Source organism: Coturnix japonica, chromosome 4 (assembly GCF_054131305.1).
Source record: "Coturnix japonica strain WE chromosome 4, WE-NBRP24, whole genome shotgun sequence".
Lineage (NCBI taxonomy): Eukaryota > Metazoa > Chordata > Aves > Galliformes > Phasianidae > Coturnix > Coturnix japonica.
Genome location: NC_140666.1, coordinates 90,695,182 through 90,720,068, shown reverse-complemented (window position 1 = coordinate 90,720,068; position 24,887 = coordinate 90,695,182). Strand labels below are relative to the sequence as shown.

At 64.1% G+C, this 24,887-nt stretch overlaps 5 protein-coding genes across 8 annotated transcripts; all 5 read right to left on the bottom strand.

Moving 5' to 3' along the window:
• Positions 1 to 154: 154 nt before the first annotated feature.
• Positions 155 to 7,972, bottom strand: IDH3B (isocitrate dehydrogenase (NAD(+)) 3 non-catalytic subunit beta). Of its 2 annotated transcripts, none has more exons than XM_015850187.3 (12): positions 7,921 to 7,972; positions 7,704 to 7,781; positions 6,317 to 6,415; positions 5,756 to 5,876; positions 5,317 to 5,377; positions 4,723 to 4,855; positions 3,994 to 4,127; positions 3,483 to 3,585; positions 2,859 to 3,005; positions 2,573 to 2,667; positions 2,323 to 2,383; positions 155 to 1,965 (listed from the first exon to the last, which is right to left on the bottom strand). In XM_015850187.3, the coding sequence occupies exons 1-12, from the start codon at positions 7,954 to 7,956 to the stop codon at positions 1,876 to 1,878; spliced, it is 1,158 nt and encodes a 385-aa protein (XP_015705673.1). In that variant the 5' UTR covers positions 7,957 to 7,972; the 3' UTR covers positions 155 to 1,875. The 2 variants fall into 2 exon arrangements, with proteins under 2 accessions (XP_015705673.1, XP_015705674.1); XM_015850188.3 differs by having other exon boundaries at positions 155 to 308.
• A 740-nt stretch (positions 7,973 to 8,712) lies between these two features.
• VPS16 (VPS16 core subunit of CORVET and HOPS complexes) lies at positions 8,713 to 17,496 on the bottom strand. Of its 2 annotated transcripts, none has more exons than XM_015850251.3 (24): positions 17,386 to 17,496; positions 16,864 to 16,952; positions 16,656 to 16,753; positions 15,808 to 15,936; positions 15,253 to 15,397; positions 15,073 to 15,188; positions 14,743 to 14,865; positions 13,758 to 13,813; positions 13,481 to 13,570; positions 12,970 to 13,064; positions 12,717 to 12,793; positions 12,355 to 12,486; positions 12,117 to 12,244; positions 11,724 to 11,759; positions 11,413 to 11,521; positions 11,207 to 11,341; positions 11,010 to 11,118; positions 10,556 to 10,653; positions 10,305 to 10,409; positions 9,961 to 10,038; positions 9,627 to 9,796; positions 9,392 to 9,488; positions 9,088 to 9,191; positions 8,713 to 8,857 (listed from the first exon to the last, which is right to left on the bottom strand). In XM_015850251.3, the coding sequence occupies exons 1-24, from the start codon at positions 17,436 to 17,438 to the stop codon at positions 8,713 to 8,715; spliced, it is 2,517 nt and encodes an 838-aa protein (XP_015705737.1). In that variant the 5' UTR covers positions 17,439 to 17,496. The 2 variants fall into 2 exon arrangements, 1 of the variants encoding a protein (XP_015705737.1); XR_014946094.1 differs by having other exon boundaries at positions 8,717 to 8,857; positions 11,724 to 11,788; positions 11,894 to 12,244.
• Positions 17,497 to 18,124: 628 nt separating this feature from the next.
• LOC107306852 (N-acetyltransferase family 8 member 7-like) lies at positions 18,125 to 19,759 on the bottom strand. 2 transcript variants are annotated; one of them, XM_015850252.3, is made up of 2 exons: positions 19,648 to 19,759; positions 18,125 to 18,873 (listed from the first exon to the last, which is right to left on the bottom strand). In XM_015850252.3, exon 2 carries the CDS (start codon positions 18,859 to 18,861, stop codon positions 18,190 to 18,192), a length of 672 nt encoding a protein of 223 aa, XP_015705738.1. In that variant the 5' UTR covers positions 18,862 to 18,873; positions 19,648 to 19,759; the 3' UTR covers positions 18,125 to 18,189. The 2 variants fall into 2 exon arrangements, with proteins under 2 accessions (XP_015705738.1, XP_015705739.1); XM_015850253.3 differs by having other exon boundaries at positions 19,658 to 19,759.
• Positions 19,760 to 20,989: 1,230 nt separating this feature from the next.
• LOC107306853 (N-acetyltransferase 8-like) lies at positions 20,990 to 22,838 on the bottom strand. Its single transcript, XM_015850255.2, has 2 exons — positions 22,703 to 22,838; positions 20,990 to 21,742 (listed from the first exon to the last, which is right to left on the bottom strand). Exon 2 carries the CDS (start codon positions 21,728 to 21,730, stop codon positions 21,059 to 21,061), a length of 672 nt encoding a protein of 223 aa, XP_015705741.1. The 5' UTR covers positions 21,731 to 21,742; positions 22,703 to 22,838; the 3' UTR covers positions 20,990 to 21,058.
• A 93-nt stretch (positions 22,839 to 22,931) lies between these two features.
• Positions 22,932 to 24,786, bottom strand: LOC107306860 (putative N-acetyltransferase camello). The gene is made up of 2 exons (XM_085547658.1): positions 24,731 to 24,786; positions 22,932 to 24,028 (listed from the first exon to the last, which is right to left on the bottom strand). The coding sequence occupies exon 2, from the start codon at positions 24,015 to 24,017 to the stop codon at positions 23,370 to 23,372; it is 648 nt and encodes a 215-aa protein (XP_085403784.1). The 5' UTR covers positions 24,018 to 24,028; positions 24,731 to 24,786; the 3' UTR covers positions 22,932 to 23,369.
• Positions 24,787 to 24,887: the final 101 nt, after the last annotated feature.

The window sequence follows — 24,887 nt, the reverse complement described above, 5'->3', positions numbered from 1 at the left end:
CCCCCAGCACTGCATTGTGCCCGGTACCCCTTGTGTTATAACCGGTGCCCCGCTGTGTTATAACCGGTGCCCCATTGTTTACCGGTACTGGAGCCGTATCCCGCTGTTACCGGGGGGGCTCAGGGCGCTGCATTGCGGGCAGGGACCGTCACGCTGCAGAGTCGCACTTTATTAGAGGGAAGCAATAAATTACCGGGCAGGTCGCGGGCCCCACAGGGCGGGGACGGGCCCTACACGTCCAGGGACCCGATCACAGCCTGGGTGAAATCCATGGACGTGGCGTATCCGCCCATGTCCGCTGTGCGAACCTGCAACGAAACGCAGCGTCAGTGACGGAAACCGCCCGGCGGCCGCTGCGTCCGGGGCTGGGGCCGGTCGGACGTTGCCGTGTCCTGGGCCGGGGTCGCTCCGGCTGTTGCTGCGTCCCGGTGTTGGCGGCTGCTCCGGGCTCTGTTGGTGCCGCTGTGCCCCGATGGCCGCAGCTCCCAGCCCGGCATTAGGAAGAGCCGCTGCTCCCAGGGCAGCGGGGCCGTGTCCCGCCGTGTCCCCGCCGTGTCCCTGCTGCAGCCCGGCTCAGTCCCTGCCCGTTGCCGGGTCCCCGCGGTGCAGCCGGGGGCGGCGCTGTGCGGGATGCGGGGCTGGTTGGGGCGGGGGGAGCGTTGGGGCCTTTATTCGCTCGCACAACACGAAGCGCCGGTAGTTGAACGTCCGGCCGCTCGCTGCGGGCCGGGCTCACACCGCGAGCTGCCGCAGCCGCGACCCCCCGCCCGGCCCGCAGCGCCCCGGGGCCGAGCGAGCACGGAGCAGCACGGAGCAGCACGGAGCAACACGCAGCCATGCACACCATGCACACGGATGGCAGCACGCAGCCATGCACGCCATGCACACGGATGGCAGCACGGAGCCATGCACACCATGCACGCCATGCACACGGACGGCAGCACGGAGCCATGCACACCATGCACACCATGCACACGGACGGCAGCACGGAGCCATGCACACCATGCACGCCATGCACACGGATGGCAGCACGGAGCAGCACGCAGCCATGCACGCCATGCACACGGATGGCAGCACGGAGCCATGCACGCCATGCACACGGACGGCAGCACGGAGCCATGCACACCATGCACGCCATGCACACGGATGGCAGCACGGAGCCATGCACACCATGCACGCCATGCACACGGACGGCAGCACGGAGCCATGCACACCATGCACGCCATGCACACGGATGGCAGCACGGAGCCATGCACACCATGCACACGGACGGCAGCACGGAGCCATGCACGCCATGCACACGGATGGCAGCACGGAGCCATGCACGCCATGCACACGGATGGCAGCACGGAGCCATGCACACCATGCACGCCATGCACACGGACGGCAGCACGGAGCCATGCACGCCATGCACGCCATGCACACGGATGGCAGCACGGAGCCATGCACGCCATGCACACGGACGGGGCGCGGCGCTGATCCGGGGCCGGTCCTGGCCGCTGTGCGGGCGCTGAGCGAACCCTCGTGTCCCTCCATCGCTGCGGACACGCGAACGGCCCCGCACGGCCCAGCTCAGCTCAGGGTCCCGTTTATTGCTAAAGCCGCCGGGAGTGGAATGAGACGAGCAGGACCCCGGGTCCCGCCGCTGATCGGAGCTGCCTGACGGGGCCGGGTCGGAGCTGCCGCCCCCCCCAGCGCCGCTCCGGGCCGGGGGAGAAAAGGGACGCGGCCAACGCGGCTGCGGCGTCACCGGGCTGCGAAGGAGGAGGAACCTCCTGCCCCGGAGCCCAGCGGGCGGCAGCCGGGAGGAACGAGGGGATGAACCCTGAACCACTGAGCTACGGGGGAGGGGGGGCAGTGAGGTGCCGGGGGCTCCTAGGCACCATAGTGGGGGTGCAGGTTGTCAATCACAGACTTGACGAAGTCAGAAGTGGTGCAGTAACCGCCCAAGTCCCGCGTCCGAACCTAAAAATCCAACACAGGGAAGGGGAGAAACAAGGGAGAAACGTGATGGTGAAACTGAGTGAAGGCGCTGAGGGGCAGGAGAGGACAGGACAGGACGAGAGAGGAGAGGACAGGAAGGAGAGCAGCTCCCTCCGAGTGCCCTGACAGAGCCCGGGGGGGGCAGCTACGAGGAAGATGCGTCTGACGCCCCCCAGCCCCGAAAGAACCAGCGGCCCGACCGGCTACAGGGGAAGCAGCGGGACCCGGAGCTTCCTGGGGTGGAGAAGGGGGAGGTGAGAGGTTGGAAATACCCGCGGGACAACGCAGCACCGCGACAGCACCGACAGCAAATGGGAACAGCCACCACCCAGCGCTCACCTTGCCCACTTTGATCACCTTCTTCACCGCATCCGAGATCAGGTTGGAGTGGAATTCCAGGCTGCAGAGAGGACAGCGGCCATACGTCACTGCCAGCCCATGGTGCGGGGCTGCCCTCACAACCACAGCACAGGGCTGCCCTCACACCCCACAGCACAGAGCTGCCCTCACACCCCATAGCACAGAGCTGCCCTCCCACCCCATAGCACAGAGCTGCCCTCCCACCCTGCCCCCCCCCCCCAGCACGTACTTGAGGTGCCGCAGCATGTTGGCAGCCGTCAGCAGCATGGCCGTGGGGTTGGCAATGTTCCTGCCCACAGCCTGGGCAAAGGGGTGTCGGGCGCCCTGCGGGACGACAAGAGGGTGAAGGAGCCGAACCGGTGTGCCAGGTGCTGGGGAGGTACACGGTGCTGCTGGGGGCACACAAGGTGCTGGGGTGGCACACACGGTGCTGGGGTGGCACACGGTGCTGGGGAGGCACACAAGGTGCTGGGGAGGCACACAAGGTGCTGCTGGGGGCACAGCTGCCCACTCACCATCTCGAACACGGCGTACTCCGCACTGTAGCTCTCCCCAGGCACCACACCAGCACCACCCACCAGACCAGCTGCCAGGTTGTCAACGATGTTCCCGTAGAGGTTGGGCATCACCAGCACGTCGAACTGGTAGGGGTTCTGCACCAGCTGCGTGGAGGGAAGGGAAGATGTGAGCCCCGTGCAGCAGCCAGAGGCAACACAGGCAGCACGAGAGCAGGAGAGGGCAGGGGCTGCAACTGGAGCAACAGCAGAACCCCACACACAACCTGGTCAGGTAACAGCAGGGAGCACAGAGAGCACACGGAGCCCTGCTGAGATGGGCCAGGTGCCACAGACCCACAGCACCTGGTGGCTTTGCAAGCCCAGCCCACGCATTAGCTCCGGGTGTCAGACATCATCCATCATCCCTGCAGCTCCTGCCCTGCTCTGGTGGGGAGCAGGGAAAGGCTGGAGGCACCAGCCTGTGCTCCCCCCTGCAAGCAGCAAAGCAGGACACAGGCAAACAGCCCGAGCTGCCAGCAGCAGCAGCAGCAGCTTTAGAGCCCCTCGCCCAGCAGGCAGAGCAGCAGCAGGAGGTGCAGGACAGCCCTGGGATGCGGTGAGGCAAGGAAGGAGGAGCCTCACCTGCATGCAGCAGTTGTCAATTATCATGGTGTCAAACTTGATCTTGGGGTAGAGTTCTGCCACCTCCTTACAGCACTGCAGGAAGAGCCCGTCACCTAATTTCCTGAGAGGCAACAGACACGCTCTGAGGCTTCTGCAGGGCAGCACTGAAATCAGTACAGAAGCATCCCACAGCAATTGGTGTCCCAGCGCAGCAGGGATGGGGGCAGGCAGCCCTAGTGCAGCTCACGCTGCAGAAACAAAGCGGTGAAGTCAGAGCCTGGAGGGGGGGGACACAGAACAGCCTCCAATGTCAGAGCTCCCTGCTCTGCTGGCAGCTTCAGGATGCAGCTGTCCGGCCTCAGCCAGGCCCATAGCAGTGATGGGGCCACGCAGAGGGAACAACAGCTGCCAGGAAACACAAAGCCCCTCCAGAGCCGGACCAGCACCTGGCATTGACCCAATGGGACCGAGAGCTGAGAGCAGCAAGGCCTGGGATATGGCAGCGCCCACAGGGGTCTGCAGCACTCACATGATGTTGGCTTTGTGCACAGCCGTCACCTTGGAGCGCCCCTTCTTGGTGGCGTAGTCGAAGGCGAACTTGGCGATGCGCTGCGACTTGGCGCGGGTGATGATCTTCAGGCACTCGATGACTCCCTTCACACTCTGCACACAAAGGGAGAGTGAGGAGCTGCCACACACAGCCTGCAGCCCTGCCCCACAGCCCTGCCCCACAGCTCTGCCCCACAGCCCTGCCCCACAGCCCTGCCCCACTGCTCTGCCCTACAGCCCTGCCCCACAGCCCTGCCCCACTGCTCTGCCCTACAGCCCTGCCCCACAGCCCTGCCCTACAGCCCTGCTCCACAGCCCTGCCCCACTGCTCTGCCCTACAGCCCTGCCCCACTGCTCTGCCCCACAGCCCTGCCCCACCCACCCGCGCTGCTGACCACCCCGTGCTCTGTGACACTGACCATGGCCCCCTACCCAATGCTGCACCACCTCAGCAATATGTGCCTCAACCTCCTCGAGTCCTTTTGTTCAGGCCCGACCCCTCGTGCAGCCCACCATCAGGCCTGTCGCTGTCTGTGTGCCTTCAGATCACCAGCTGCTCTCACCCATCTCCTATTGCTGCCAGTGCTGCAGCTCCAGGCCCTGCTGGGCCTGCACTGAGCAGCAGTGGGACGCAGCGCCGTGCCCCATGCACTGAGCTCAGCCACAGGGCCCAGGTTCCCCCAGCAGCAGCACAAAGCAGCTCCCACACCTCGTGCTCCAGAGCGCTGTACTCCCCCTCCGTCTGCTCACGGATGATCACGAGGTCCAAGTTGTTGTGCCGTGTCTGGTAGCCTGGCAAGCTCTTCACGTGGACCACGTTTGCAAACAAGTCCAACTTGCGCCTGCAATAGAAGCAGCAGCAGAGTCAGCACTTTGCTGGAGCTATTCCTGGGGCAGTGACCGCTGCTGGCAGCTGCTGGGTGCCAACAACAACCTGTCCCAACACATCAGCCCACAGCTCCTGCTCCAGCCACCCCTGGTCTCAAGGACACGGAGCCATTCTCACCTATCACAGCCTGGCTCTGACTGCCCTGTGTCGAGGCAGCTCATTGTGCCCTCCCCCCTGCCACCCCCACCCCCCCTGAGGGACCCCAGGAAGGCAATTAATGGGGTGGCACCCCCAAGAGGCAGCTCCCAGCCACGGTTCCCAGGATCTTTGTCTTCCTGGTGACACGTGAACCTCCCATCTGCCCTGGACTCGTCTCCTTCAGCCCCGATTTGGTACCAGAACTGAGTGCAAAGTGGGTTTCTCAGTGCTGTGATGGTTCCCAGCCCTGGCAGCCAAGCAGGGCGCTGAGCTCACCTCAGTCTCATGTCGTAGGAAGCCAGCTCTCCCTTGTACTCCATGGGGGTGTGGATCTTGCCTGCAGGGACAACACGGAGCAGCAGTAAGAACACAAAGTGCACTGACAGCTGCAAAGGAGCTGGTCTGAACCTGGGTGAGAGGGCAGCAGGGGGCTTTCCATAAAGCCTCAGACAAGGACAGAGACCCATTTGTATTACACTGGACCCAGACGAGGCCCTTTGTTTCTGCAGGCCATGCAGGGAGGTCTCCTTTCAGGAGAAGCTGGATACAACCTCTCAACCCCTCCAGTGATGAGCTAAGGAAACCAAGTAGAGGTAAACTTCTTTGTTTAAAGAGAACACGCTTCCTAACCCCAGAAATGCTGCCCCCTGGAAGCATCTCAAGCTTCTGAGATATGGGCAGCTCTCCTTGCTGGACAGGGAGCACAGGTCCTCACCTATAAGCGCCACTTTGCTCTCCTTCATGGAGTCCACCACCTCGTCCAGCTTCTCCTCCGACGCCATGTTCTGCACCTCACTCAGGTGGTGCTCATCAAAGATCACGGGGACGCTGGCAGCCTGCACCAGAGACAAAGAGTCGGGGCATGAAACTTCAACCAGCCGGAGCGTCTCCTTGGGGACAAAAGGGAACTGAACGCAGTGTGCTGAGCCTGGACCTCAGGGTCTCTCCTTCCATTTCAGCTGTGGCTGCATAATGGTGTTTTCTGCCACCTGTTATATCAGGACTTCCTGCCCGCTGTGTCATCTACCACAGCAGACAACACCGTCTGCTTCCTATTCTATGACAAACTCATCCTGTATTACGAGGCAGAACAGTTGAATGCTCGCTCCTGCCCTGAGTTACAGCTGGGAAGGTCTCCATGATAATGAACTGTTTGCAAGAACTGCGTGAGCTGAACCTGCTCCATGGAAGGACCCCAGGCTGCTCACAACCCACTTCCATGCTGGAGCTGGGCTGCCCTGTGGCTCAGCAGTGCCTGAGATGCAGCAGATGTTACCTTGAACACCTCCTTGACGGCGTGCATCAGCTCCGGGCCCACGCCGTCCCCAGGCAGCATGGTGACCTGGAACGTGCCCTCTGACTTTGCATTTTCTGACTGCAAGGAGAGAAAACGACACTCAGACCTCCCACATAATCCAACGTGAGCCCCAACCTGCAGGCAGCAGGGCAGGGGAAGGGTACTAACAGCATGGACAACATCTGCACCCTCTGCAGTTATTCATGAGAGCCCAGAGCCACATCCAGCCTGGCCCTGAATGCCTGCAGGGATGGGGCATCCACAGCCTCCTTGGGCAGCCTGTTCAGTGCGTCACCACCCTCCTAAATCCAACTTAAACCTCCCCTGTCTCAGTTTAAAGCCATTTAAACACAGCCCTTGTCCTGTCACTGTCCATTCTTACTTCTGTGCTTAAGACCAAGCCTGAACATATGAAGCAGAGTTGGTCTCAGAGGTGATCCCTGAGCCCCTCCCCACCACCACCCTCCCATTGAGCTGCCACTTATTTTTGCACAGTGCTTTTAAATAATCCCTGCCTCTTCAGCCACTAATTCCCTGCAGTGCTGGCAGAGACCTACAGAGTCTGGATGGTGATGGGAAGGGACAAGAATGGCACAGAATCACACACAGAATGGTCTGGGTTGGAAGGGACCCCAAGGATCACGAAGCTCCAACCCCCCACCACAGGCAGGGCCACCAACCTCCACATTGATACCAGCCCAGGCTGCCCAGGGCCCCATCCAACCTGGCCTTCAACACCTCCAGGGATGGACGGGGCATCCACAGCCGCTGGGCAGCTGTTCCAGCACCTCCCCACTCTCACATTAAAGAACTTCCCCCTGACATCCACCCTCAATCTGCCTCCTTCAACTCCAAACCATTTCCCCTTGTCCTGCCCTCATTTGCCCTTTCAAAGACTTGGCTCCCCTCCTGTCTGCAGGCTCCTTCATGTCCTGGCAGGCTGCACTGAGGTCACCTTGTACCCTTCTCATCTCCATGCTGAACAAGCCCAGCTCCCTCAGCCTGTCATTGCTGTGGACATTGTGCTGCAGCTCTATGAGCTTCTTTGTGGCCACCAGAGGAGGTGAGCAGGGAGCAGCAGCACATGGACCCGAACTGCAGGGCAGGGAAAGCAACGGCAGCGCTGCCCCTCTGCCCTCAGTATCTCAGTGCTCCCCTCTGCCCTCAATATCTCAGTGCTCCCCTCGTTACCAACACCGTCTGCCCGCACGGAGCAGCTCACTGAGCTCCTTAAGGCAGCTTCAGCCGCTCCCTGTCATTACACGTTAATGCCTATGGGGCCGTTAATGCCGGTCACGGCCCGTTCTGTCCGTTTGCTGTCACTGCTCCCAGCCGTTCGGTGCCGGTTCCGTCCGGTCCCGCTCACCTTGGCCCTGTGGTTCTGCTGCAGCCCGGCGGAGGCGCCCAGGGGTCGGCGCAGGCCGCAGGGTGCCCGCAGGAGGCCCTGGGGGGAGAGCGGCGGTTAAACGGCTGCGGAGCGACCCCCCCCCCCCATAACGGGCTCCTCCCGACCCCGGCCGACACCGCAGCCCCGGACCCCGCGTCCAGCCCCTGTCCCGCCCCGTCGCCCCGCAGCCCCGCACCCTGACCGCAGCTCGCCCTACGCCGAGCGCCGCCATCTTGCCGCCCCACAGTGCCCCGGGACTGCGAGTAGAGCGGCAGCGCCCGGTGCTGCGCTGTGCGCCCCCTGGCGGCTGGGAGGACGCGCGGCAGTTACGGCGCCGCGAGCGGCCCCAGCGCTGCCTGGGAGCCCACGGGACCCAACGGGACCCACCGGGACCCAACGGGACCCCACGAGACCCAACGGGACCCAACGGGACCCAACGGGACCCCACGAGACCCAAGGAACCCCACGAGACCCAACGGGACCCAATGGGACCCACGGGACCAAACGGGACCCACCGAGACCCGACGGGACCCACCGGACCCCACGAGACCCAACGGGACCCAACGGGACCCCACGGGACCCACGAAACATAACGGGACCCAGCGGAACCCCACGGGACCCACCGGAACCAAACGGGACCCGACGGGACCCACTGTACCCAACTGAACCTCACGGGACCCAACGGAACCCACGGGACCCCCGAGCAGCCCAGCTCCCCCCCAACATGAACGGCTGTGCCCGCCCCGCAGCCTCAGCCCCGCCCCAGCCCGAGGGTCGCTCCCCAGCAGGTCTCAGCACAACAACGTCTCGTTCTTTATTGACCAGGGATGGAGGCGGGGGAGCAGCAGGGGCGGGGAGCTGCGGGGAGCTGCGGGGAGCTGCAGTCGGTCACAGCATCGCAGCGACCCCCCCACGGCCCCTCCGTGCAGCCCCGTGTCCCCAACGAGGGTCCCGAGCGCAGGGTGGGCGCAGGGTGGGTCAGTGCCGCTCACTTCTTAAGGAGCTGAGCACGAGCCCGGCTCAGCTTCTCCATCACGGCGCTGTCGGTGGCGGCCGAGCACTTGGACAGGACCAGGTTCATCTCAGCCTCGTTCTTGTGCTCGATGGCAGCGTCAGCCGCCTGCTCCAGGTCCCTGCGGGTGAAGCGGGGCATGAAGGCACCGCTTCCCCCATGTGAGAAAGGAGGGGGCTGGGTGGCAGCCCCTGCAGCCCCCAATGGCAGCAGGAGGATCATTGCTTCCCTTATCCATCCAGAGCACACTAAGCCCCCAGCACTGGGAGAGCTGCTGCACCACGATCCTGCTGCTGTGGCCCCATTGCTCCAGCTCCCCCCTGCGCCCCCAGGCTCAAACAGCCAACGTACCCCACAAGGATGAAGGCCTTGACCCGCTGCTCGGGGGTGACCCGGGGCGCGTACTTCTTGGCCTCGTAGCGGTTGTGGTGCTTCACAGCGATCTCTACGAAGGGCTGAGGAGGAGCGGAGTGGGGTGAGGGGAGTCTGCTGCCCCACACCAGGCTCCCCTGATTGCTCCCACTGTGCCCCACGGGGCAGCTCAGCCCCACAGCACAGCCCACCCCCATCACCACCCTCCTGAAGGACAGCACTGAGTGTGTGTATGAATAGAGATGAGGGCAGGCAGGGAGTGTGGACAGGTCCTGTCTCTTACCAGGTACCCAATGGGCGACTTCTTGCTCTTGGAGAACTTCTCCATCTCCTCCCAGTCCCCGCGGGTGGCCAGAGCACTGATCTTCAGCCACCAGTACCTGGAGCACCAGGGGAACAGCTCCCACAGCTGGCAGCACACTGCAGCCCCCACACCCAGCTAAACACCCATACGGGGCACCAGGAAAAACCAACGCTGCCCCCAAAGCTGTGACCCACTGCCCTCATTCCAGACCCACCGCTTGTCAGGGATCTTGAAGTCCCGGTACAGCTGCTCTGCTTTCTTGTGGTGGCCGTCCTGGATCAGAGTGGAGACAGTGTTGTGCAGGGACAGGTCGAGGTAGGGCTTGTCAAAGTCCTCCTGGAGGTTTCGCTGGAGCCGCAGGAGCTTGATCTGATCCTCTGTGGCCTGTGGAGTAAAGCACCAGAATAAAGGGTCTCTGTCCCAACAAGTGGCAGCACCGTCCCACTGTTAACCCACCAAGTGGCTGCGATCCCAACGCACCCAGTGCTCCCAGGGGCAGGGAGAGCAGGGGAGGGACACGGCGCCTCTGCAGCCCCGACCACGCTCACCTTGGCAGCAAACTCATTCTTGGCCTTGTAGTACTCATCCACAGCATTCTGCAGGGCTCCGACCCGCCCCTCGATGCGCTGGAGACAGAAAACAGCCACATCAGCCCACACCAACACAGATGCTGCACCACAAGGGATGGGGCACAGGGCAGGACATCCCCTGGATGGGCTGGGGGGCTCGATGATGCCCTGCCTTGATCAGACAAGATGGGCAGAGGGCTGGATCCCTCCTCACCCTGGGGGGAGCTGGAGCTCTCCACTGCATACAGGAGGGGCTGACGACTTCCAGCACAGCCCCAGGGCTATGAGCCCCCCACCCTTTCACTGTGCTGCCAGACACTGACCTTCTCCGAGTAGCTGGAGTGGACATGGAAGTTGCCGAGCTCCTGGTGGTTGTCATCCTGGTTGTACAAGTCCTTCAGCGTCTCTCGCTCCTGGTGCTTGCAAAACTGGGAAGCAGCAGGTGGAGGTGAGGGCTCGCAGGTACAGCGAGCTGCATCTGCCACATCGTGTGGCTCCCAGGTCCCTGGGGGACTCGGGGCAGAGCACACAGGGTGCCCCCAGCCGGGTGTGCACAGTGCTGGGCAGCCCTCACCTGGCGGTAGAGGCTCAGAGCCACCGGCTGGTTCTGCAGCGTCATGAAGAAGGTGCCACGGTTCAGCTCATTCTTCAGGTGCAGCACAACAGTGTAGACTGGGGCACAAGGAGCACTTTAGGACAGGGGACAAGGAGCCTTCCCCAGCACAGCTGCCCAGGGGAGCACTGCTGGGACACTCAGCCAGTTCTGGAAGGGAGGCGAGCATACACCCACAGGCAGGGCAGAGCCCTTTGCTCCCCCCCCCCTTGCTCTGCAGGGCTCAAGCAGCTCCTGCCACCCCATCAGCCCAGGCAGCACACAGCCATGAATGGGTTCCCCTGGATTCCAAGTCTCCCCCAAGAGAGATTTGCTGCCTGGATGCAGGCAGACCCCTCGGTGTTGGGTTCTGCAGAGCCCCTCCTGCCTCGGGACCCCTCTTTGTGCGTGCAGGAGCCCCAGCCCTGCCCCTTACCCAGGTCAGTGTCCCCACTCTCGATGGCTTTGCTCAGGGCCAGCTTGCTCCGCTTCATCTTCAGCAGCAGCGGGACCTGCTCCCCGGAGCGCGGCTCGTACTCCAGCAGCTGAGGCCATCGCAGAGGGTGTCAGCACGCAGCCACTGTGTGTCACCCTGAGCCCGTGGTGCCACCACTCCCAGGACACCCCACAGACCTTGATGGCCAGCTCTGTCCGGCCGCAGTCGTACGCCCGGGCGGCAATCTCAGAGTAGGAGATGCCTGGTGTGTCACCCAGCTTCTGGTTGATGGCATAAGCCACCTCCTCATCAGATTTGTCCTTCTGCTGCACCTATAGGGGAGCGGAGCAGTCAGCACGGCCCCAGCACGGCATAGCCCCCCCTCCCAGCCTTCCTTCCTTGCCTTGTAGCAGGCCCAGTGGGCCAGGATGCGGCTGACGCCCTGGATCTCCGGGAGGCGCAGGTACTCACAGATCCTGATGGCCAGGGGGTAGAGCCGCCGCAGGACCAGCCTGGTGGGCACAGGGGGGCTCAGCAGTGTGCTGTGTGTGCTGTGTGTGCAGCTCAGCCAGCCTCAGGGGGGTCCCAAGCTCTCAGAGCTCACTCAGCCACCAGCCAGGGAGAAAGAGACTGCACAAGTACTGCAGCAGGGCCGGGCACAGCCTGGGTTGCCCAGGGCCAGTTTAATCAAACCCAGTTTGGAGCAAGCCTTACCTATCCAGCAGCACCTCAATGGTGAGTCGCTTGTATCTGCAGAACAGTCAAGGGCATCTCGGACCCTGCAGAGCACAGGCGACGTGTGCTGGGAGCCCACCCCCTCCTGGCAGCACCCCCATGGCTGGCATTGAGTGCAGGGCCGGCTCAGCTCCACAACGTGGGCTCACCATCACGGGCAGCGGGTTGGGCACAGCGTGGTGCAGTGAGGGCAGAGGGCCGACCCTGCTCCAGGGCTCAGGGTGACCTGAGGCTGACATGAGGCTCTGCAGCCCACCCCTCCCCATCCTGTTACATCCCAGCTCCCAGGCCAAGGCTGGCGCTGACAGCAGGGGACTCGCACTGGGTGCCAGACCCTGCAGTCACCCCTCCTGCCTGCCCCACGGAGGATACTGGGTGAAGGTGAGGGGGATGCCGATCTGGTAGTCCCGGATGGAGTTGAGCACCCGCAGGTCCTGGCACATGCGCACAAAACTCTCTGGGGGGAACTTGTCAATGAAGCACTTCCCAAAGGAGGCTGCCTGCAAGAGGAGACGTGCGGGCTCTGGGGATGGATGGGCCATGGCAGAACCCCCAGCAGAAGGGGAACGGCTTCAGCCTCACCCAGATCCTCCTTGCCTACTTCACTCACCCGCAGCAGGGACTTCTGTGTCTCTGGCTCGTGCTCATAGCCAGCTGCCTCGATGCACTGGCTCACTGCTTCTGGGAGCAGCTTTTGGTCCTTGATCTCCCGCAGGTATTCATCTGCCTTCTGGCTCTCCTTCTGCAAAGAAGCACAGCCTGTTGGAGAGCTGTGGGACATGAAACACTCCACAGCCAGGGTGAGTGCCGAGCACCTGGAGCCCCAGCAACCCACGGACAGCAGGGGCTGCCTGCACACCCAGCACCGCATCCCCGCAGGGACCTCCAGGCTGTCCTCTCCCATCACAGTGGATGTAACCCTTGGGCAGCCCAAGGGAGGAGGCAGGTGTGGAGCAGAGCAGGGTGCCAAACCTCGTACTCCTTCTGTGCCTCTAGCAGGAGTGCTCCTGGTGCCATGGAAGCGATTTTGAAGATTTCCTGGCTGGCTTCTGCAGGGATGGGGTTAAAAACAAGAATAAAGCAAGCATGAGAGGCTGCCCCAGCCCAATGCACCCAGCCAGGTGCTGCTCCCACCCAACTATTCTGTAAGCTTTGGGACCTGAGAGCCTGTGTCAGTGCCCTCCCTCTGCGGGGCTGGGATGGCTTCACCCAGAGAATGTCTCACCTGGGATCTCATGCAGGAACTCATGGGAGGTGCGGGACAAGATCCGGACCCCATCGGGCTCCGGCACCAGGTAGGAGTCCTCATCCAGGACAAATCTGTGCCTCCCGCTAAGGGCTCGTGGGAAGAAAGTGGCTGCTGGCTGCAGCCCAGCTCTGCCAGGATCAGGTCAGCCACAGAGATGCCGTGGAGCAAACCCCTGATTGCCCCGTCCCCAAAGGGCTGTGCCTCTGACCCTTCTTTCCAGCCACTTTGGAGGAACAGGGATTGTCCCACTGTGACAGCCCTCACCCCTGGGGAATCAGCAGAGGGCTCTGGCACAGCACTCCCAGCCACAGGGGCTCTTGTGGCCAAGCTCTGCTCTCAGAGCTGGGACAGAGGTGGGCTGCTCTCCACCAGGGAAGTCAGAGAAGAGGAACAAGGGCTCTGGGGGCGCAGGCAGAGCAGTGCTTTTCACTGCTGTGGCCCAAGGAGGCGCACAGCAGAAGCAGCAGCCCCTCCTCCCAAAGGATACCGGATGCACTCCGTGGAATTCCCAGCCACCATGAGCTGCCGGTCCCAGGCCACCACCACGGCGCGCTGCCGGCTGCGGGGACGCGTGCACCTGCAGGGAACCCCCGTGTGGTCAGGGGAGCACCTACCCCAGCCCTGGGCCTGGGTATGGCCTGACAATCCCTCTTGTCCCAGCACAGCCAGAGAGGTGAGCAGACCCTGCAAAGGGCCGAGCACACAGAGGTGTGCAATGAAGGCACGGCCCAAAGCACAGGGGGGATGTCTGGGAAAATGCTCACCAAACCATCTGCTTGGGTGGAGATCGGATGGTGCTGTTGAACTCACAGAGCTTGTCCTGCAGAAGGAAGGAGAAGAGTCAAGGAGGAGAAGGCACATGAAGAAGAGGTTAAAGCAGCACAGAGCAAGTGTCCTGCGGAAGGACATGGCCACCTCTCCATCCCCAGAGGGAGCCAGGGCTGTGGCTGCTGCAGACAAAGGTCAAGGATGCTGTGCCAGTAGTTAGACTGAGCATGAGGAACTTTCATAGGATCACAGAATGGCCTGGGTTGCAAAGGCCCACAGTGCTCATCCAGCTCCAACCCCCTGCTGTGTGCAGGGCCACCAACCAGCAGCCCAGGCTGCCCAGAGCCACATCCAGCCTGGCCTTGAATGCCTGCAGGGATGGGGCATCCACAGCCTCCTTGGGCAACCTGTGCCAGTGAGTCACCACCCTCTGGGGGAAAAACTTCCTCCTATGATCCAACCTAAATCTCCCATCTCCCCCTTGTTCTATCACATCAATCCACATAAACAGACATTGTAAACTTTCACCCATAGCTCTGGCAAACAGCCCACATGTACATAAAGCAAAAAGTTGCTTGTGCTCAACTGAAGCCAGAAAAGTGAACAAAGTCTAAAGGACATTGATTTGCTTCAAAGAGTATGCAGGGAATCCGATGTGGAAACAGTAATCAGGGGCAGCCTGTTTATTTGGGGGGTATTTGGACATAGAATGGAAGACACAAAACCAGCAAAACATGGATTTGGAAAAGGTGAGGAGTAATGTATAAAATTGGGTGAGAAGAGCAAAGAGTGGATTTTCTGATGGCAGACCTCGGGTGCCTACAGACAGCAGCAGGACCAGGCTGCAGTGCCACGTCCAGAGGTACCCAAAGAAAAGCTGCTGGGATGCCATCAGGTCTGGCTGTGAGAGGCAGCGGGGGAGCACAGTGCAGGGTGGGCTCCCACCAACAACAAGCAGTGGGGAGGGAAAGGGACGCTCACCTTCAGTGTGGCCAACCCCATCCAGATGTAGCCAGTATCAGTGAAGAGAGCCAGGCAGCGGTAGTTGAAGGACACGGCCATCTGCAGGTAGGCACCAGCGGAGGGGCTCATGCCAGGGGGTGTCTGGGATGAGAAAAAGGACAGGGATGGTCAGGGACACAGCTTCACACTGGCACCAATGCTGCACAAGGGGCTGAGAGCTGGCCAAAGTGTGACCATCCCCTCCCATGCTGTGTCTGCCTTCTCCCCACAGCTTTGCCCTCAGCCCCAGGGAAGCACAGGGAGCTGCAGATCGCCCCGCTCCCACTGATGCTGCCCCAGCTCACTCACCACCACAGAGCAGGACGTGTTGTCCAGCAGGTACAGGTCCTGGCCGACCGCCAGCAGGACGATGGTCACTCTATCTTGGGTCAGCACAGCCCAGCAAGAGGGCGGCTTCTGCAGACCTGCAGGGACCAACGTCAGGGCCCTGAGCCAGGCAGAGCATGGAGCAGAGGGGAGGAGACACACCTGGCACCTCGGGCATCCTGCGCAGCTTCAGGTCATCGATGTTGGTGGTCAATGAGAAGCGGTGGGCTCCAGTGAGGATGGCCACACCGGTGCCATACTCTGTGTGGAAGACCTTCGCCTCCAGAACGTGGTTCTGCAGCACCTCCTGTGCAATGGAGACAGAAGGACCCAGGTTGGGGCACCAAGGCACAGCACCTTGCTGCTGGAAGAGGCACCGGGGCTCTGGGGGAAAAACTGTCCCAGGGAGGTCAGCCCAGCCCTGCACCGTGCAGCCAGCAGCATCCCAGCTGAAAAAGGTCCTGCTCCTGTGATTCTGGTACGTGTGCCAGCTCACACCCAAAGGAAGAGCCCTGCAGGGAGGCTGGGGGAGCTCCAAGCTCTCAGCCTTACTGGGCTGGCATCATTCAGGGAGGCCTTGCAGCACTTCTCCAACACACAAACCCAACTTTGTGGACCTCGTGGTGACCAGCTCTCCCACCTTTCTTGCCCTGCCCCACTCACATTGCCCATGCTGAAGTGATGCTTCTCCCACCTTTCTTGCCCTGCCCCACTCACGTTGCCCATGCTGAAGTGACGCTTGAACTCGCAGAAGAGGTTGTAGATGAGAACGGTGCCGTCCTCCTGGATGCACAGCAGGTCCTCGCTGGCCGTCCAGCCCAGCTGCACGAGCTGGCCACTCTTCCACTGCAAGCAGGAAACTGATCAGTGTCTACTGCTTACCTCCCAGCCGCCCCTCCAGGAGACACACATGATGCCAATGGCTGCAGTTTGGAATTTGCAGCTCTGGTGTCCCTGACTGCAGCACCCTGCAGGAATACCAGACTGCCCCTCCTGCTGTTCCTCCATACTCTCCCCAGCTCTAGACAGTGGGAAAGGGAGGAAAGCTCTGTGCTGATTTCCCCATCTCCACCCCGTCCCCTTTTTCCCAGCCTGGGTGCCCCCCCCTCCCCACAGACTCCCGACACCCTTGCACGCAGCACTGCTTTCGAGCAGATGGAAAACCAAAGCTTTCAGGGGTTGCAAGAGCTGCACAGAACCACCACTCCTGAAAGCTGAGGTGCTGAGGATGAGTGACAGCACTCTGCTTCCCTGCAGACAGCCCAGAGGAGCTGCCCCGGGGCACACAGGCGAGTGGCACAGGCTGAGGCAGCAGCTGGTCTCACAGCCCAGCCATGTACCTACGGCACCAGGCAGAAACTCTGGGGCACAGCAGTGCCCTTCCACAGCCACCCTCCTTCCCAGGACTCAGTGCTGCGAGGGGCACAGCTCAGAATCCTCCAAGGGCTGCAGCAGGAGCAGGTCCAGCTTGAGACACATCACACACCTCAGGGCACAGCCTGGAGGACAGGGTGGGCAGCAGACCCTGCACAGCTGAACTCCAGCAGCCCTGCCCAGGCACTCACCGGGATGCTGGCCAGGAGCAGCCCTGAGGCCGAGTAGATCTCTAACAGCGGGCGGCTGCTGGGGGACTTCTCCTTCCTGGCGTTGTTCTTCAGCAGAGCTGCGGTTGGGATGGGGCAGCCCCTGAGCCGGCTGCAGCCCCTCAGCCATCCCCACCCATGTTAAGCACGCCGGGCTGCCCTGCCCAGCCCCTGTGGGTCTCGGCCCCACCTATGGGCCCGCCGTACGGGGCAGCTGCCACCAGGCAGTCCCGCAGGTCCTCCTTCAGGCCCCACTCCATGGTGTACAGCTCGAACTTGCTGCAGGCAGGTGAACGGACGGACAGGCAGACACACACAGTGCAGAGCATTACGGGGGGTGCTAGGGACCAGCCCACAGCCAGAGCCCAGAGCCCCACACCAGGCCCCGGGGCTCCCCATCCCACCAGGCTCAGACCTCCACTCCCCTACTAGGCCCATGTCCCCCCACTAGGCCCAGATCCCCCCACTAGGCCCAGATCCCCTCACTAGGCCCAGATCCCCCCCCAGGCCCAGATCCCCTCACTAGGCCCATGTCCCCCCACTAGGCCCAGACCACCCCTACTAGGCCCAGATCCCCCCACTAGGCCCATGTCCCCCCACTACGGCCATGTCCCCCCACTAGGCCCAGATCCCCCCACTAGGCCCAGATCCCCCCACTAGGCCCAGATCCCCCCACTAGGCCCAGGTCCCCCAGCCGCCGGCCGCCCCTCACCGGTAGAAGGCGTCCTCGCCCATTGGGTTCCAGTTGGCGGTGTAACAGTCCATGGTGCCGGCCGGGCCGGACCCTCCCGGCGGCTCCGCTCGGCTCGGCTGGGCTCAGTTCAGGCTGCGCTTCCGCCCTCTCCGTGACGACAGACGCCACGGCAGCCGCCATCTTGAATGAGGGCAGAGCCAAAGGGGAAGGCTGCCGCCATCTTGAGTGAGGGCAGAGCCGAAGGGACGGGGAAAGGCCGCCATGTTGAGTTAGGCCGCACCAGGCCGCAGCCGCCATCCCTGCGGTGGGCTCGGGCCCCCCGTCCCCAGCACGAGTCGTGCAGTCGGTGTCACCCAGCCGCCATCATTCCCCGTCCCCACTGATGTGCACAGAGGTCAGTGGGATCTGTTCCTATGTTCCGGGAGCAGCAGTGTCTCTGTCATACACAGGCCCTGCCCCAGGCCCCTCTGCCTTCCACTGCCTCCCCCTGCCCGCACTCAGCGCCCCACGTTCTCGGTGGGGAGACAGCGTGAGGCCCAGCAGGGCCCTAAATACCCCCAGCACCAACTGTGGGCAACCACAGCGCAGGGATCCCATTGTGGGCTGGGGACACACAGGGACACAGCGGCACAGGGCCATGCTGGGCTGAGCTCATGGCACAGGGCCATGCTGGGCTGAGCTCATGGCACAGGGCCATGCTGGGCATGAGCCACATGGAGGTGGGATGCTACACAAAGGCACAGCCACACCACAGCCATGACAGCCGTACACCCTTCCCACAGTCTGTGTTTATTTCTCAGTGCTACAGGAACAGGGCAGGCCCTACAGGCGGCCGCGCAGCTCACAGCGGTACTGGAAGATCTGGAAGGAGACCATGCTGGCAAACAGCGAGGGGCTGCTGGCACCCACCTTCCTGAAGCCCTGGCTCTCGTACAGCCGCTGGGCCACCACCTGCACTATGGAGGTGTACAGCATCACGGCCCCGTAGCCCCGCGCCTGGGCGAAGCGCAGCACCTCCCTGCACAGCGCCTTGGAGATGCCGTGACCGCGGTAATCCTTGCTGACCGACATCCGCTTCAGCTCCAGGGCCACACCGCGCTGCGCCGGGTCCTGCGGAGGAGCCACAGCCACCATCCCCACCACCTCCCCGCCGGCCTCCACCACCCAGAAGCAGGAGTCGGGCGCCCGCATGTAGGAGCTGTCGATGTCGCAGAGGTCGGTGATCAGCGCCTCCTGAACATACGACGTGCTGAAGGAGCGCATCACGGGCCACGTGGCCGCCAGCACCAGCGCCACGGCAGCTAAGGCCAGCAGCCAGCTGCCAGCCATGGCACGCACGACTGAGAACAGGGCCAGCAGCCCCAGCTGCACCCGCGTCGAGCGCAGCATGTGGCGGTAGATGGCCGGGGCGTGCTCGATGATGCCACGGGCAAACAGGGAGCGCACGGCATCGTAGTCCTCGTCGCGGTACAGCCGGATGCGGTAGGGAGCCATGGGCACCGGGAGCTGCAATTCAGAACCAGGGAGGGGTTGAGAATGAGGGGAGCTTCATAGAGCTGGATGGAGCTGGAAGGGACCTTCAAAGCCGTCAGGTCCTACCCCACTATAAAGAACAGTGGCACCCACAGTTCCGCCAGGCACTCAGAGCTCGTCCAGCCTGACCTGAATGTGTCCCAGGATGGGGCACCACCAGCTCTCTGGGTTCCTGCGCCTCCCCACAAGCTCTTGGAGCAGCCCGAGCTCAGGGCCGGAGCTGCAGCCGGCACGGGGGGTCCCTGGAGAAGCTCCCCCTGCCACCCTCAGGTTGGGACACGGGAGGAGGCAGCAGGGGCACAAAGCGCTGAGGGCTGCAGCGCTGGGACCAGGGGGAAGCGGCGCTGCCCCGGCAGGAGCTGCCGGTTACAGCGGGGGCAAAGGGGGACGGGGAGGGAAACGGGCACCGCAACCGGCCCGGAGCTGCCGGGCTCCGTCGGGGGCTGAGCCGCTTCGTGCGGGGCGCTCCGAGCTCGTGCTGAGGTCGGGTAACCCGCGGCTGGGGGCGGAGCTCGGGGATGCCGCAGCCCCCGGGGTCCCGCCGTGGTTCGGGGGTCGCCGTGCCCGGCTTTGCCGTACCGGACACCCCGCACACGGACCTGCTTCTCTCTACTCCGCCGCCCCCCGTGCGACCCGCGCAGCCCCCGCGCCGTCCCGCTCCGTTCCGCCCCGCTCCCTTTGCCGTCCCCCGTCCCGCAGCCGTTCCGTTCCCCCTCCGCTTGCGGGAGGCGGCGGCGCGGCTCTTACCGGCTCTTACCGGTGCTCAGGGCCGGGCAGCGCCGGGCCCACCGCGCCGGGCCCGCAGCACCGAGCCGGGCCCGCAGCCCCGCGAGCAGCCGGGATTGCGCAGCGCCCCCGCGGGGACCGGGGCCGAGCGCGGCGAGCGATGCTCGTGCGTTGGGGGGAGCTGAGCCCACGGGGAGCTGCGGAGCCCCCGGCCCACGACCGCCCCAACGGCGGCTTTGCCAACGGCTGCGGGAGCTGCGCTGCGGGGCCGCGGTGCGGGGCAGAGCTCGGCACCTTTAAACCGGCGAGCAAAGGCCGGCACTGCCCAGGGAGCGGCGGGGGAGGAGGGTGGGGGGTGCGGGGCACACACTGTGACCCCGCGGTGCAGACAAGGGCCGCGGGCAGCGCTACGATGCTCTTGTATTATGGCAGCGCTATGGAGGGCAGGCGCGAATCCGACCACAGCACGGAGAGGGGACGTGGCCGGGGGTCCTTCTGGGGGTCCCCACTCAGCTGGGGGGGCGTGGGGGTGTCGGGGCCCCCGGGAAGGCTGAACCCCCCGGGCCTGAGGAGCAGCAGGAATGGGGGTGGGGAGGGAGACACGTCCCCAGCCTGCAGTATGAGGGTCCCCGTGTCCCCATGGGACACAACCAGCATGGCTCAGCCATGTGGCATGGGGGTCTCCATAGGGCATCGTCCACACGGTTCAGCCACATGGCACAAGGAGCCCCATGGGGAGACAGTATGGATCAGCCTAATGATGAGGATCCCATGGGGAGTCAGTATGGATCAGCCTAATGATGAGGATCCCATGGGGCATCATCCACATGGCTCTGCACATGGCACAGGGGTCCCCCTGTCCCCACGGGGTGTCCGCAGCGTGGCTCAGCCGAGGACCATCTGGGTCCCCATGGGGCACCACCCACCTGGGGCACAGCCCGGCACCTCGGCACCAGGCAGATGGTGCCATTCTGAAACCCACCAGACCCCTTTTATCCCCCACTTTCTGCCCCACATCCAGACGGAGTGCAGCCGCTGTGTGATGATCCTGGTGATGTTGGTGAGGTGCTGTACATCCACCTCCAGCCACTGCCCCACATCCTGCCCCACACACACCAACCGCCTTCCCCTGCCCTCACGCAGTGCCCTGCAGTGACCCAGCACAGCAGCGCTGCTGGGGGCACAACATGAGACCCCCAGGAGCCCCCCAGCACCAACTGTGGGTGGTTACAGCGCAGTGACCCCACTCTGGGCTGTGAAGACCCTACAGAGGGGCTGTGCAGGGCTGAGCTGACAGGTACGAGCCACGTGGAGGCAGGATGGAATACACAACAAGTGCACATCTGCAGCACATGTGCACATCTGCATCTCACTGCTCACACCCTTCTGCAGTCTCTGTTTATTTCTCGGTGCTGTAAGAACAGGGGGGGCCCTACGGGTGGCTGGGCAGCTGGAGGCGGTAATGGATGAGATGGAAGCAGATCAGTCTGGAGAACAGGGACGGGCTGCGTTCAAGCACCTTCCTGAAGCCCTGGCTCTCGTACAGCCGCTGTGCCACCAGCTGCACCGTGGAGGTGTACAGCACCACGGCCCCGTAGCCCCGCGCCCGGGCGAAGCGCAGCACCTCCCCGCACAGCGCCCTGGAGATGCCGTGACCGCGGTGCTCCCTGCTCACCGACAGCCTCTTGAGCTCCATGGCCGGGCCGGGCCGCTCCAGGTCCTGCGTCGGGGCTGCGCCCACCATGGCCACCACCGCCCCCCCGGCCTCCACCACCCAGAAGCAGGAGTCGGGCGCCCGCATGTAATAACTGTCAATGTCCTGCAGATCAGCGACCAGCGCCTCGGTCACGAAGGACTTGCTGAAGGAGTGAATCACGGGCCACATGGCTGCCAGCACCAGCACCACGGCAGCTAATGCCAGCAGCCAGCTGCCAGCCATGGCACACACAGCCCAGAACAGGGACAGCAGCCCCAGCTGCACCCGTGTCAAACACAGCACGTGGCGGTACATGGCCGGGGCGTGCTCCATGATGCCACGGGCAAACAGGGAGCGCACGGCATCGTAGTCCTCATCACGGTACAGCCGGATGCGATAGGGAGCCATGGGCACCGGGGGCTGCAATTCAGAACCAGGGAGGGGTTGGGGATGGGGGGAGCTTCATAGAGCTGGATGGAGCTGGGAGGGACCTTCATAGAAGCCAAAGGATGGTTTGAGTTGGGAGGGACCTTCAAAGGCCATCGGGTCCCTCTCTGCTCTGCTCTTGTGAGGCTCCATGTGCAGTGCTGTGTGCAGGGCTGTGTGTGTGCTGTGTGGAAAGGGTCCAGAGGCCACAAAGATGCTCAGGGGGCTGCAGCACCTCAACAGCAATGACAGGCTGAGGGAGCTGGGCTTGTTCAGCATGGAGAAGAGAAGAATATGGGGTGAGCTCAGTGCAGCCTGCCAGGACCTGAAGGAGCCTACAGACAGGAGGGGAGTCAGCTCTTGGAAAGGGCAGATAACAGCAGGACTAGGGGAAATGGATTGGAGCTGAAGGAGGCAGATTGAGGCTGGATGTCAGAGGGAAGTTCTTTAATGTGAGAGTGGGGAGGTGCTGGAACAGCTGCCCAGAGGCTGTGGATGCCCCGTCCATCCCTGGAGGTGTTGAAGGCCAGGTTGGATGGGGCCCTGGGCAGCCTGGGCTGGTATCAATGTGGAGGTTGGTGGCCCTGCCTGTGGTGGGGGGTTGGAGCTCTGTGATCCTTGGGGTCCCTTCCAACCCAACCGTGCTGTGATTCTGTGCATCCCACCCCCCCAGCAATGATCCTGGACACCCACAGCTCCATCAGCGCTCAGAGCCCCCCCAGCCCAACCTGAATATCCCCATGGTCCCACCAGCTCCCTGCGCAGTCTGTGCCGGTGTCTCCCCATCCTCAGCACAAGGAACTTCGGGGTTCGGGGGTCGCCGTGCCCAGCTTTGCCCCCCGTGTCTCCCCGCAGTCCCAGCGCCGTCCCGCCCCGCTCCCTTTGCCGTCCCCCCTCCCGCAGCCGGATCCCGCACTCCGTCCCGCTCCGTTTGCGGGAGGCGGCGGCTCTTACCGGAGCGCAGGGCCGGGCAGCGCCGACAGGGCGGCTCGGGGAGTTGAACCCGCGGGGAGCTGCGAAGCCCCCACTTCGCGTCCTCCTTCCACGGCGGCTTTGCCTACGGCTGCGGGGCCGCGGTGCGGGGCAGAGCTCGGCACCTTTATACCGGCGAGCAAAGGCCGGCACTGCCCCGGGAGCGGTGGGGGGGGACGGCGGGAGGGGGGAGGCACAGTGTGACCCCACGGGCAGCTCCGATGCTCTTTTATTATGGCAACATTAAGGAGGGCAGGCGCGAATCCGACCCCAGCACGGCGAGGGGACACGGCCGGGGGTCTCTGTGGGTGCCCACTCAGCTGGGGGGGGGGGGGGGGTGTCGGGGACCCTCGGAGCCGAGGGGCAGCGGGGCTGGGGGCGGCCACATCTCCGACCTGCGGCACGAGGGTCCCCGTGTCCCCACGGGCACCGGCAGCACGACACAGCCCCGTGCGCGAGGAGCCCCGTGCTGAGTCAGCGTGACTCAGCGGAACGGGGCAGGGTCCCCGCGGGTCAGCGCCCACCCGGCTCAGCCGCACGGCACCGCCCCCCCCCCACACGGAGCTGCACCGCTGCGGTTCGGGCCCGGAGCTCCGTCCTTCCCCGCGGGGCGGCACCGGCTGAACCGGGCGCTCCGTGCGGCGGCCGCTCACTGCAGCTCGTAGCGGTACGTGGTGACGGTGCAGTTGGCCACGCGGCCGTACACGGTGGGCAGCACGAAGCGGCGCTGCCGGCGGAATCCCAGCCGCTCGTACAGGGCTCGTGCGTCGTGCTGCAGCATGATGGTGTTGAGCACCACGGCCGCACAGCCGGGCCGCCGCCTCGCAAAGTCCAGCACCGCCCGACACAGCGCCTTGGCGACCCCCCGGCCTCGATAATCCTTGCGCACCGCCATCCGCTTCAACACCAGCAGCCCCCCCTCCCCCGCCGGCATCACGCCCACCGTGCCCACCACCCTCCCGTCCGCCTCCGCCACCCAGAACCCCCCGTCTGTGTACGACCCCCGGATATCGCTCAGGTCGGCCCCGAGGCAGCGCTCGATGTACGCGCTCCACGCGCAGCCCAGCAGCTGCCGGCCCAGCGCCAGCAGCAGCGTTAACGCCAACACGGGCAGCAGCAGCGAGCGGGCGCTGGCCATTAGAAGGCAGAAGGTGCAGCCCAGCAGCAGCAGCACCCAGGGCTGCCGCAGGACGTGCAGGCACAGAGACGGGGCGTATTCGCTCATGGCCGTGGCAAAGACATCGCGGGCCGCCTCGGAGTCATCGTCACGGTACGGACGGATCCGGAACCCCGCCATGATGCGCTGCCCTGCGGTGGGACGGGGTTGGATCGGGCCTGAAGGGGGGGGGGGGAGCCGGCACTGCCCACACGGGGGGGGGGGGGGCTCCATGGGAGGGCAGTGCCAGCTCCCCCCCGCCCCATGGAGCCCACCGACTCTTCAGACCCCCCCGTGCCCTATGGAGACCCCCCCGCCTCTTTAGAGCCCCCCGTGCCCTATGGAGACCCTCCACCTGATGGACCCCTCCCGCACTACAAGCCCATGCGCCCCACGGAGCATCTCCCCCTATGGAGTCCCTATTAAACCCTCACACCCCATGGAGCCCCCTGTGCCCCATGGAGCCCCCAGTGACCCACGGAGCCCCCTGTCCCTATGGAGCCCCCTGTGCTCCATGTGCCCCATGGCCCACGGAGCCCCCTGTGACCCACGGAGCCCCATGACCCTATGGAGACCCTGCCCCCACGGAGCTCCATGTCCCTATGGAGCCCCCTGTGACCCACAGAGCCCCCTGTGTCCCAATGGAGCCCCCTGTGCTCTATGGAACCCCCTGTGCCCCACGGAGCCGCACCCACGCCAGCAGCCCCCCATACCCTCAGGACCCCCGCCCCCCCGGTGCCCCCCACCTGGCTCCCACGGCCCGGCCCCGTGCAGCCCGTTGTACCCGCCCCCCGTTGTCCCCATCCCACTCACCCCCTCGTGCAGCCCCCCCCCCCCCCCCCCCCCCCTCTCACCGCCTCGCCGGACCCTCCACCATGGCCGGCCCGGAGCTGCTCGCTGCCTATTGGCTGACGCTCTTCCGGGGGTCCCGCCCCTCCCGCCGGCAACGACCAATGGGCGCCGAGCAGGGGAGCGAGGGGGGCGGGAGCGCGGGTCACGTGAGCGGGGAAT

Coding starts and splice junctions, on each gene's coding strand:
- IDH3B (XM_015850187.3), bottom strand. CDS start 7,956: ATGGCGGCGCTCGGCGTAGGGCGAGCTGCGGTCAGG. Junction 5,877..6,316: donor CCGTCAAGGAGGTGTTCAAG/GTAACATCTGCT, acceptor TCTCTGGTGCAG/GCTGCCAGCGTCCCCGTGAT. Junction 4,128..4,722: donor ACAGCGCTCTGGAGCACGAG/GTGTGGGAGCTG, acceptor CTTTGTGTGCAG/AGTGTGAAGGGAGTCATCGA.
- VPS16 (XM_015850251.3), bottom strand. CDS start 17,438: ATGGACTGTTACACCGCCAACTGGAACCCAATGGGCGAGGACGCCTTC. Junction 14,866..15,072: donor ACACGTCCTGCTCTGTGGTG/GTGAGTGAGCTG, acceptor TTCTCATCCCAG/ACACCCCCTGGCATGAGCCC. Junction 13,571..13,757: donor CCACCCAAGCAGATGGTTTG/GTGAGCATTTTC, acceptor GGTTCCCTGCAG/GTGCACGCGTCCCCGCAGCC.
- LOC107306852 (XM_015850252.3), bottom strand. CDS start 18,861: ATGGCTCCCTACCGCATCCGGCTGTACCGCGACGAGGACTACGATGCC.
- LOC107306853 (XM_015850255.2), bottom strand. CDS start 21,730: ATGGCTCCCTATCGCATCCGGCTGTACCGTGATGAGGACTACGATGCC.
- LOC107306860 (XM_085547658.1), bottom strand. CDS start 24,017: ATGGCGGGGTTCCGGATCCGTCCGTACCGTGACGATGACTCCGAGGCG.